Below are 12,929 nucleotides of genomic sequence, written 5' to 3'. Positions count from 1 at the left end.
GAAGAGGCATCCAAGTATTTACAGGATCCTAAAGCACTCATTCAAGTAATGTAGGGCAAATATCAACATTACCGATCAAGCCTCCATCGATAACAACCTTGTCATCTTTATGATGAAGTTGTGTCTCCAATAAACTGCCTAAGAAGAGAGTGCCTGAGAACTCATTTGATCACTTTTATAAGCATGAGGTTTAAAGTTATATGGAGAATGAGAACTCAATTGTGAGTGTGACCATGCAAATCATAATGAATCCACTCTTTGTTACCCTGAACTGAAATGATCTGAGATCCACTGACAAACTGAAGATGAAACCACGTCCAGCACTCTCATCAAACACACAGGTGAGAGCTTGAGTCCAACCCATGCCCATTGTCCACTGTGGGCCACAGGTATTGCGTAACATGACTTCATTTGAGAATGTGCTGTTCTGAGCTGGATCTTTATGTAGCCATAGTCCTACAAACAGGGCTATTGTGTGTGTTGAGAAGGTCATATATCTGACATAGAGCCTAATACCCTTTCTAATAAAAAACAGACGTTATTCAAATGTTGGAGTTACATCATTATTGTAATGTTGGTAAAATTACAGACTAGATCACATGAAAAGCTATTCTGTGTCCCAAATGGCATCCTGTCCCCTGTATAGTGCACTACTTTTGACCAGGGCCCATAGGGCTCTTGTAAAAAAGTTGTGCAGTGTGTAGGGAATGGGGTGCCATTTGCGACACAGGCATTGTTCTTGTCCATTGAACCAAATTGTTACGAAGCCCTTTTGACATTGGAACTTGGAATAAAATCCTAAAATATTCATAAAACCAAGTCATATTTAATGAAACATGCAACTGGTTCATTTATTTCAATTCTTATTGCTTGATCAGTTTGCCCCCTATTTTAAATTGTTTATTTAACCTTTATTTAACTAGGCAAGTCAGTTAATAACAAATTCTTATTTACAATGACGGCCTACCAAAAGTTCAAAGGTCTCCTGCGGGGACGGGGGCTTTGATTAAAAATAAATTAAATAAAAATATAGGACATAACACACATCACGACAAGAGAGACAACACAACACTACATAAAGAGAGACGTAAGACAACAACATAGCATGGCAGCAACACATGACAACACAGCATGGTAGCAACACAACATGACAACAACATGGTAGCAACACAACATGGCAGCAGCACAACATGGTAGCAGCACAAAACAGGGTACAAACATTATTGGGCACAGACAACAGCAGAGACAACAGAGACATCACGTAAAGCAGCCACAACTGTCAGTAAGTGTCCATGATTGAGTCTTTGAATGAAGAGATTGAGATAAAGATAGAGTGATAGAGTGTCCAGTTTGAGTGTTTGTGGCAGCTTGTTCCAGTCGCTAGCTGCAGTGAACTGAAAAGACGAGCGACCCAGGGATGTGTGTGCTTTGGGGACCTTTCACAGAATGTGACTGGCAGAACGGGTGTTGTATGTGAAGGATGAGGGCTGCAGTAAATATCTCAGATAGGGGGGAGTGAGGCCTAAGAGGGTTTTATAAATAAGCATAAACCAGTGGGTCTTGCGACGGGTATAAGGAGATGACCAGTTTACAGAAGAATACAGAGTGCAGTGATGTGTCCTATAAGGAGCATTGGTGCCAAATCTGATGGACGAATGGTAAAGAATATCTAGCCGCTCGAGTGCACCCTCGGTCTATAAATTACGTCTCCATAATCTAGTATGGGTAGGATGGTCATCTGAATCAGGGTTAGTTCGCAGCTGGGGTGAAAGAGGAGCGATTACGATAGAGGAAACCAAGTCTAGATTTAACTCTAGCCTGCAGCTTTGATGTGTGCTGAGAGAAGGACAGTGTATTGTCTAGCCATTACTCCCAAGTACTTGTATGAGGTGACTACCTCAAGCTCTAAACCCTCAGAGGTAGTAATCACACCTGTGGGGAGAGGGGCATTCTTCTTACCAAAACATATATCTTTTGTTTTGGAGGTGTTCAGAACAAGGTTAAGGGCAGGGAAATCTTGTTGTAGAGCGTTTAACACAAAATCCGGGGAGGGGCCAGCTGAGGTCATCTGCATATAAATGGATGAGAGAGCTTCCAACTGCCTGAGCTATATTGTTGATGTAAATTGAGAAGAGCGTGGAGCCTATGATCGAGCCTTGGGGTACACCCTTGGTGACAGGCTGTCGCTGAGACAGCAGACGTTCTGACTTTATGCACCCCACTCTTTGAGAGAGGTAGTTAGCAAACCAGGCCAAAGACCCCTCATGGTCTACCGTATCAAAAGATTTGACAAAGTCAATGAATTGCTTAGAATCAAGTGAAATGGTGATATCATCATCATCACGACATCATTGGGGTGACACATCCATAACCTGAGCGGAAACCAAATTGCACACCAGAGAAAATACTATAGACATTATTATTGGTAAATCTGTCACCATAGTTTTGTTGGAGAATAGCCTGTAGGCTAAGTCAATGATTTGTATTGGTTATTATTGTTTATTTAATTCCAATTAAACCCAGGTTTTTAAGAAAAGCATTTTATTTGATCTGTATTTTTTTGTGGGCCTACATCTCTGTCATAAGGCCTATAACACTGTTATGGCCAAGTCAGGGCAAAGAGCTATGAACAGGCAGTCTATGGATGATGGACACAAGAGTAATCAAAAACCGCTATTTAGGCCTAGGTAAAATAACACATGCTACTCAGGCTGCATAGTCGACTCATGTAGCCCAGTCTCTTGACGTGGTTGCATGCACTTTCTAGGCAAGAGAATTAGTTCAGGGTTGAATAGAACCCGAGACAACGCAAGGGAGAGTGAACTCTGATGTGCTTGCTTTCACGCTCCTTGTTTCCTGTCCGCGTGGTTTGTGTTGGCTGCATGTTTCCGTGGCAGCGACAAAGTGGCTCGTCGTTGCATTGAGTGAGAAACGACAGTCAAAGCGAGAGCCCGTAGCATTTGCTTACATTTTTTTCACATCCTAAGAGAGGACACCGCAACATAAAGCTAAGCCTCATTAAAGGAGACTGGTATGTGTAGGAACACAGAAGCGTGAGGAACAGCACATTTTCGCCTAGCAGCCTAAGCAAGGACAGACTTGACCCTCGCTTCTTTTTTTTTTATAGATAAACCTCGTTTTTTTTGTTTGTTTAGGTTTGAGAAAGCTGCAGTTTAAGCAATTTCACCGTTTTGTTACCGCCCACTCCTGCAAAGCAACATCTGGTTGGCAGATTTTCAATCGAATCTCATGTATTTCGGTGAGGGCATATCCTAGTTAGGTCCTGTTTTGTGCTTTTCTTTTACCCACGTCCTGTCCCAAATAAAAAAGGAGCGGCTAGTTTTTGAACGCTGCTCGTGAGAAATTCCTAGTTAAGATTCCATTCGTTCCGATGTGACAAGACAACTCACAGTGGTCATCTGTTTTCAAGGCAATACACATGCATTTCCAAATTCTGCGTTTTTATTAGCTAAAGCTTTGGCGGTCATAAATTGTTAGACAGGCTACATTGTAAACAAAGAAGAAGAAGAGACTTATCAAAGAAGATGTTGCTTAAGGAGTACAGGATATGCATGCCGCTGACTGTTGAGGAGGTAAGTGTATAAACATTTTTGTCTAACATTGTAACGTTAGCATGTAGTTATCTATCATTGCAATTGTTTGATGATGTTTAATATTTATTTTGACTTAATGAGATATTGTCAAACAACATGCAACTTGACTGTCAGCTAACTTTCTCGTGTTAGAAAAGAACAGATGGGAAGGGCAGGGTGTAACATTTTAGAAAATATATATGTTTTGTCTTATAGTAAGCCCGCCTAACCGATCCACCCATAGCCTTTATCGTCAGTCTATTTGAAAGTAAATTCCATGTCCATATGTCATAGGTGCCATGTGTGATGAACACCCACAAATATCTTCTTATTAGACGACACCTGAGAAAAACGATAGCCTTTAAATTCAACACTTATAATCCGCGATGAACATATAAACACCTACTTGTGTTTTCAGCAATCCAAAGGCAATTGACTCAAACTTTATATTAAATAGTATTTGAGTTTTGAGAGACGACTGTTATTTATCAATAGCTTTGATACTGTACCACTGGATGGGGCTGTTGTAACTACCGTTTTATAGCGTATAGCCTAGTAATGTGTGGTGAATTAAAATCAATAAATCAAGAATGATGACACTGTAATATTGCACCATAACCATAATCTTATAGGCCACTGTTATGAACATTCTTAATAATAGGTTGCTATCATTTGTGAACTATTTGTATGCCTAATGCTGTTTTAGGTTGCTGGTCGAGCATCATTCTGCTCCTCATAGAGCACTGTTTGGTGTACAATGCTCTTCTTTATTCAAAGGAATGAGCAGCACCTCCCCTAAGAATCTGTTCAGTTACACTTAATTCTCAGCCAGTCATCCCTGCATGCTTGTAGGTCTCGGGGAAAAGGGGGAATCATTCTTCTCTGATCAGTCAATGTGCCAGTTTGTCCTCCACCCCCACCGTTGCTGAGATAATATAGTTATAGGCCTGCATAGCTGTCATGCCCGTGAGGTCTTCAATGTAAATTGTGGTCATAACACCTTATGTTGTTGTCACTCATGTTGATTGCATTTCTGCATTCCTCCTGCCTTCATCATTGCCACATTGTCCGTTAGAAATGCTTGAGTGTTGATCGGTTTTCTTAGAACACTGCTATTCCATTGCCTTTTTAGTTCAACACAATACAAGCCTCCGGTCTTCTCAGAATTACAACTCAATGGAACTCGGGCCTCATAAAAAACATGTACTTTCGATAAACTCCCTCAACATTTAATTACGAGTATCAGCCAAAACACTTTATTTGGTATCTGCAGTTTCATAACAGAAGGACAGGTTCATAGGTTCATTGACTGAGGGCTCAATTTCTCAGTTTGGCGTTAAGCAAGACTTTGTCTTCCAGCATGGGTTCAAATCAGCACCCACTTAGTCATTTCAACAGTCACTTTGACCTAGAGTATGGTCAAAGTTAAGACAGTGACTGAATCGTTTTTTTGTGTGTGTGTGAGTCTGGGAAGAGATTAAAAAGATAGGTTTGTGTGTTTTCTCAATGATCTATTTATTACATCAGACACTAATAGCTTGCTGACTAATGTGCAAAATAGTGTTACTGAAGGCACTCAAGGTATGAAGGAGTACCTATTCCTAATAGGCCATTAGGACACGGAGCAGCACAACCGCAAGGTGTAAGAAAGTAAAATATTTTTTATACTTGCTTCTGAACTTTGTGTGTATGGCTCAACTAACATTGAGCCTGTACTATGATATGTAAGGGCAGAGATAATATAAAGAGAGAGCTATCTTTGTTTTCAACACATGTGAAGGAGTCATTGGAAGGGCACATAACATTGTCAACAATGACAGTTGGCACTCATTGTTACTACCATTCAGTTCTCACCTTGGCGTCAAGAAGATTGCTTTCTTTCCTTCTCTCATTCAAATAAAATGCGCTTATCGTGACTACATATTGAGTTTGGAGTCGTCCATGTCCCTGATAACATGAATGGCAGCTTCCTGACCGGGGGAGGGGTGTATTCACTTGGGGAGGAAGTGTCTTCAGGCCAGATATCTTCTCCGGCCAAGTCTGTTTTGTCTGAACCCCAGGGCCACTGGGTTAATGAAGTGTGTGTGTGGGGGGGGGGTAATGGGGACATGCGAGATCACCCCTCTCTTTGCATTGTCTCTTTCTGGGAAGTGATTGGCCTCGCTCCGGCCTCTAGTGACATGTTACCTCAGCATAGTGCAAATGGTAACACTGGAAATGTGACAAATTATTATTGTGGAATTTTACAACTTGTTTTTACAGCATGTTTCAATTCACGAAAGCATGTATGTTCATGTGTTACTACTGTGGGTTGAAAATGTTTGGATAACATATAAGAAAAGTTCTGTGAACCCCAACTCCTATCTTATCCCCCATACCAATCAGATCCTGTCATCCATAGACACAGATTTTGGATCAGCTTACCCACCCCAAATCCTAACTTTAACCATTAGGGAGGAAATGCAAAATTGACCTTGGCTCATATTCTAGGCCGTTCACGTCATGCTTTGCCATTTCCCATAGTAATTTATCAGCAACCACGCCTGTTTATTCCAGTCAGAGGATGGAATAGTGATTCATTTCAGAGAACACAGACCGACTAATGAACTATCTCTCAAGGTGTCACTCCTAGTTCCTACAGATCTGTTGGCATTTAAAAGGGTGATGATTCATTCATCATTATTACCTAGGGCAACACACCTGATTTTCACCATTACTCAACACTTGCTAATGTTGCAGATATGTGATACTTGTGGGTGTATGATCTTAGGCATTTAGGCAAAATTCACCAAACGGTGTCTCTTATTTCCTTGAATCATTAGGAAATAAGATTAACTGACCTCAGAGCAGTGTCTAGGGCCAACTTCTGCCTTCGCCAGAAACCTGTTTCCTTTACCCTGAACAGTGATTCAGGATCATGGACAGCTTTAGAAAGACATGCTATGCATCCCAAACAGTATAGGGAATAGGATGCCATTTGTGATGCATCCGCAGTGAATCATTCAAACACACCTTGTGACCTCATAACAGCCTGTTTCCTCTCCCGTTGTGAAGGTTTTAAAATAGCCCAGATGCAGTTTTCTCAATCCATTTCGGGGGGGTGAAAAATTAAATACGTTTTGCCGTGCTTGAAATTTCTCTGCTTTCCAGCTTTGGCAATAACTGAAGGGATTATAGCGCTGGTCTGACGGAAAAGCTTATAATCCTCACCAATGCTAAGGCTGTGGATGGTATTCATTGCAACAACAAAAAATAGAATCCAAATCTTTTTTCTGGTTTTGGGACATAAGCTCGTATTCAGGACCATCTGTGTGAGTAGATGTGAGTAAAGCCCAAAGGTGTAACAACTGTCTTATTTCTACCCCCAACTGTCTATTTCTTCCCCCAACTGTCTTATTTCTTCCCCCAACTGTCTATTTCTTCCCCCAACTGTCTATTTCTTCCCCCAACTGTCTATTTCTACCCCCAAGTGTCTATTTCTACTCTCTGGCAGAGAAGGTTATTTCAGGTCGTGGACTATATCTGTTGGAATTTGAATATGGATGGCTGCTAGCCATCACAGGGAATGTACTCTCTAGAAGTGGATGATAGAAGCTCATTTGTTTTTGTGTATGTTATGTTATGTTAGTTGATGTGATATTCCCGAAACGGTGATATAGAATGCATCTGTGCCTGTCAATTAGCAAAGGCAATTGTAATGTTGATTAAATTCTCTGCTGACCCTTTGAGAGGTCATCTGTCTTTCTGCTTTAGTGGCACACACACACACACGCATTCACAATCGCTCACTCCGTCAGTGTTGTGGGTAGGGCTGTGTGATCAAACATCATCCACGCGTGTTAGCTTGTCTTCTGACGATTCATCATTAGCAGTCATTTATGCAAAGTGATTTACCGTTCACACATTAAGTAAATATGTGACCCATGTGGGAATCAAACCTCGTAACTTCTGGAAGAGCTACAGTCCAACCTTCAGAGCCAACAGAACCAATGCATTCCCGCTATGCATTCCCACTATGCCCTAATTAACATGACCCTGGCTTTATTTAAACTAACATCCCCTGAAATTAGCAAGGGGATTTCAGCTGGCTCCCAGTCGGTGTGTCAAACGCTGCTCTCTGTGCCCCATCTGCTGTCTACGTTGAGTTAATCAGTCGCTCCTTTATCTGCCGTCTGAATTGGGATTTAGCCTCCCTCTCGGCAAGCTGCTGCATTTACCTGATTGCGGTCTTGTCCCAGCCTGGCGTAGAATACTAGTCCCCTGGGCATTGCCAATCAGCCCTGTGCTGATAACTAACCACCACCGTTGCGGTAATGTGAAACAAGTGTTATGTGTTCCATTCGTGCAATGTTACTGAACAAATTAAAAGGGAGTGTATCGTAGGCATACCAGTATTTTTTTTATACAGTTACCTCAAGGGACTACTTTGTCCAATGAGGCCCATGAGGGGTGAGGGTTTAATGTCTGGAAAGTAGTTCCGTGGCCTCAAGTTGCCTCATCATGATGTGTCTCCCTCCACATCAAGTTTCTGTAAAGACTTTGTTCAACTTCCTTTAAAGGCTCGTTAACTCGATGGCTTGCCATTGTTAGATCCCCCAGCCTGTTTCCATGACGCCGGGAGTTCATTTCACATCTCGCTGCGATGCTGCCGCTCCAAAGAGGCAAACAATAATAGAAACAGATATGAGGAGAGAGAGAGACGGAGATAAGGAGACAATGGTCGACAGAGAGCGACAGCGAGAGGCAGAGAGAGAGAGGATCGTATTGAAATGGAAGTCAGTCTCTTTCATGGCTGTCGTCAGTTTACGGCACAAACTTGAAAAATATTATTCCCGTGGGTGTTTACTTTCAGGGTGAGATGAGAATAGCGATATTGTGAACATCACAAGGTGTTGTCAAGCGTGTTCAGAAGTTTAAGAACCAAATTACCCCCCCCCCACTACTCAAAATAGGTTGTCCGTCTTTCTCGCTGCTTTTTGGGAGTGTTTTATTTTTTTATTTCACCTTTATTTAACCAAGTAGGAAGTTGAGAACAAGTTCTCATTTACAACTGTGACCTGGAGAAGATAAAGCAAAGCAGTGCGACAAAAACAACAATACAGAGTTACACATAAACAAACGTACACAATAGAAAAATCTATGTACAGTGTGTGCAAATGTACAAACTTTGCTATTCGTTCCAGTCATTGGCAGCAGAGAACTGGAAGGAAAGGCGGCCAAAGGAAGTGTTGGCTTTGCAGTGAAATATACCTGCTGGAGTGCGTGCTACAGGTGGGTGTTGCTATGGTAACCAATGAGCTGAGCTAATGCGGGGCTTTACCTAGAAAAGACTTATAGATGACCTGGAGCCAGTGGGTTTTGCGACAAATATGTAGTGAGGGCCAGCCAACGAGAGCATACAGTTCACAATGGTGGGTAGTATATTGGGCTTTGGTGACAAAACGGATGGCACTGTGATAGATATCGTAGCTGAATCATAATTAGCTGGGTAACATTGATGTTTTATTTTCATAAAATGCTTGTGAGATACTTGTCATTAGAATGTTTTCCTTTGGACTATAGGGTTGGCAGTTTGCAGTTATCCCTTCTCAGCTAGGGCTTAGTCACTTGGGGCCCAGAGAGGGGAGAAGTCAGGCTTGTCTTCAAATGTTAATGTATCTGTTAAACCATGTGGTGCTATGCAGAATATCAGAAGGGGAGGAGGACAGAATGGAACATTGTCTTCTTATGGGAATGTGTCTGTAACTATTCCTAAACCATATGAAGGGATGGAGTGGGTAATGGGAAACCAGTTAGTTATCTCCACAATGTCTGTACGCCAGTCACTCCCTCCTTTTCTCATTGGGGGAGGAGTATGGCAGTGTCTGAAACCATTGTATGTCCACTCTGATGTTGCCCTTCTCTTGACCTAGTATATGACCTAGAGGCTCACTCCCCTCCGTGAGTTTGTCCACGAGGGGGTGTATTTGAGATGGGAGTATCTAGAATTGACCATTGATATATGCCATTGGATGAGGTAATGTTTTGGTACTATGAAGTACCAAGAACGAGATTAGAACCTCGTTTAGGAGACCAAACTGAACAATAATTTATAGCGAATGCTGTCTGGCTATGGGATACTCCTCTCTCAAGTAAAAGTATTTCTTTGTGAACAGTTCCTATTATCTGTGATTTGTCATGTCGACTAGGGGGTGGATCTTTGCTATAAAAGATCTCAGTTGCCATTATGTTGACCACTCTCAACTTTTCATTAGAGATACTGAAATGTTGAAAGTCAAATGCTATTGCAAAAGCTCATATTATAAAAATATTAAGTTTAAGTATAACTCTGACTGGTTTGTGGTTTGTAACTCTCATCATTTAGTACAGGAAATTACCACGACATAGGCTACATCCAGTTTGCTGAGTAGAGTGTGGGGGCTATTTTGTAAATGACATCACCGAAGTCTAGGATCGGTAGGATAGTCAGTTTTACGAGGGTATGTTTGGCAGCATGGGCGAAGGAAGCTTTGTTGCAAAACAAAATAGGAAGCCAATTCTAGATATACATTTGGATTGGAGATGCTTAATGTGAGTCTGGAAGGAGAGTTTACAGTCTAACCAGACACCTAGGTAGTTGTCCACATATTCTAGGTCAGAACCGTCCAGAGTAGTGATGCTAGTCGGGCGGGAAGGTGCGGCAGCAATCGGTTGAAGAGCATGCACTTAGTTTTACCAGCATTTAAAAGCAATGTGTCCTGAGGCTGTGTGTATAAAGCGTCCCAGAGTAGGAAAACTGATGGTAATTTCCATGTAAAAGGATCCATGACCACCAACCAGTTTATAGGACCATATCAAATTTGGTGTCAAATGAAAGCTACAAGTCTATATTTTTTGGAAAGAAAGGTATAGATATATTTTTCAACCATTTTTCATTCCTGAAAACATGGAATAAGCAAAGACTTTGATTTCTGGTCACACAGATGGAAAAAGGGTCTTAAAAGACATACTAGATGAAGTCTTTAAGGTATACTGAATAACAATATGAACGCAACATGCAAAAATTTAAAAGGTTTTACTTAACCCCCCCCAGACGATCCTGAAGGTGAAGAGGCCAGATGTGGAAGTCCTGGGTTGGCGTGGTTAAGCGTGATCTGTGTTTGTGTAGCAGGTTGGATGTACTGCCAAATATTCCAATTCTTATTCAATTCTCTGTTGGAGATTCCTGCAGTCAGCATGCCAATTTGCATGCTCCCCAAAAACTTGAGACATCTGTGGCGTATTGTTGTTACAAAACTGCACATTTTAGAGTGGCCTTTTATTGTCCCCAGCACACGGTGCACCTATGTAATGATCATGCTGTTTCATCAGCTTCTTGATATGCCAGATCTGTCAGGTGGATTAATTATCTTGGCAAAGGAGAAATGCTCACTAACAGGGATGTAAACAAATTTGTGGACAAAATCTGAGAGAAATAAGCTTTTGTGAATATGGAACATTTCTGGGATATTTTATTTCAGCTCATGTTGTGTTTTTATATTTTTGTTCTGTATATAAATACATCAAAACTCAATAATGTTGATAAAGGCCCCTGCCAATATTTTATATTTAATTTTGCAGAAATAGTTTGCTTTCTGTAAGTTGGAGAAATATTGCCTAGTGTCTTGCCATTCGTTTACCAAAAACCCACACATCTTTAAGATATTTTCTAATCCTTCTCCCTCATGAGGAGGGAGGATGATGAAAGTTCACAGAAGTAACAAGGAAAGGTAGACCTACCCATTAATTATAGTGTTATATACTGATATAATTATGTTTATGAATTATTAAGTGTTTAAAACGCATCACTCCAAATCGGTAACAGTGAACGAAAATCTGTAACAGAATGACTGCAATTGAATTAACCACAATGGAGAAATCATAGTAGTCACAAACCACAGTTGCAGTAGTGTACAGTAGAGTACAGTAGAGCAAGTAGAGTACAGTAGAGTAGTTTTGTAGAGGTGTGGGAGGCTGCCAGACTTGGCTGCCTGGAGAGATGTTCTTGTGGAAGGATAAGTGCATTTCTCAAGGGCACAATGACAGGCAATGGCATCTAGGATTTGAACTGGCAAACCATCCGGTTGCTGGCTCGCCTCTCTAACCGCTAGGCTACCTGCTGCCCCCTGTACTGGGCTGTGCGGAACTGTACCCCCCTGTGCTCTACTGTGCTGTACTGTGAAGTCCAAACTTGTGAAACATAGACGTCTATGATTGGTACAGATTTGGTCTTGTCTGAACCAAACAAATTTGGACTTGTTTGGGTCAGAGCTCATTAGAATAAGGAGAATATTGCATTTTTCTACCTTTTTGTGTACATAATTAGGATACATCACCATGAAGAGAGTGACATTCATAATTATGCATTTCTGTTTAGTACAGATCAAGGACCCATGATGTCATTCTGTTACCGGGTGTTGATCCACTTCACTGACTGTAGTTCAACTCAAGTCATAGCGGACACCACATTCTGCAGACATCTTTGAATCTTAATTCAAAGTAGATATTTAACAGAGTTTTTGGAAAACGTGGTCACACAAAAAACTGAGGGAGATTTAGTGTTTTATTGACATTTTCAGTGGCAATTGTTAAAAGTAGACTTCTGCATATAAGTGTTCAACTTTGTAATCAATGGTGTTTCCTTGACATACATTTTAAAGTGAAAAAGTGAGTTTCAGCATCACTCCGTTACCATGGAATTGCCCTGATTTTAAGATCAGTTTGGCCTTTTAGATCATAATGAATAAGATTAAATGGACAGGGAGGGACCTGATCCTAGATTAGCACTCCTACTCTGAGACACTTGACACATACAGCGCCTGGTTTGAAATTGTCCATTAATAGTTAATTGTGGATATTCAATGTTGTTTTGATGATGAGGAAATGGACCTAACATTTTTCCATGGGTGGATCGGTGCAAGACACAGTTGTCATCTGGTGTAGATGACAGTGTTGTGATTTGATAAGATGGCATTTGTTGCTATTTGCTGCTCCAGCAGAAGTACCATCATGGCTTTTGATAGACCGTTATCCACGGAGGAGGCCTCCTCTCATTTCCTCGATGGTGTGTGTGAGCGTAGCCTACGGAAGGCTGTTCCATAACCCCACTGCAACATGAGTTCTTCACGTATTGCTGACAGTCACTCTCTCTTCCTTGGACAGAAGCCATTTAAATTAACTGGAGAGCGAACACACACACACACACACACACACACACACACACACACACACACACACACACACACACACACACACACACACACACACACACACACACACACACACACACACACACACACACACACACACACACGCGCA

General features: G+C 41.4%; 1 protein-coding gene across 1 annotated transcript in view; it reads left to right on the top strand.

Annotated features, from left to right (window-relative positions):
* Positions 1 to 2,663: 2,663 nt before the first annotated feature.
* The window catches only part of LOC118389190 (cytoplasmic phosphatidylinositol transfer protein 1-like), a 94,513-nt gene continuing 84,247 nt past the window's right edge, over positions 2,664 to 12,929 (top strand). The window contains 1 exon segment of the mRNA XM_035779008.2: positions 2,664 to 3,593. Coding sequence (XP_035634901.2) covers positions 3,546 to 3,593 — 48 coding nt within the window. The 5' untranslated portion in view covers positions 2,664 to 3,545.

This window comes from Oncorhynchus keta, chromosome 10 (assembly GCF_023373465.1).
Source record: "Oncorhynchus keta strain PuntledgeMale-10-30-2019 chromosome 10, Oket_V2, whole genome shotgun sequence".
NCBI classification, from domain to species: Eukaryota; Metazoa; Chordata; class Actinopteri; order Salmoniformes; family Salmonidae; genus Oncorhynchus; species Oncorhynchus keta.
This window is presented reverse-complemented; position numbering and strand designations above follow the sequence as displayed.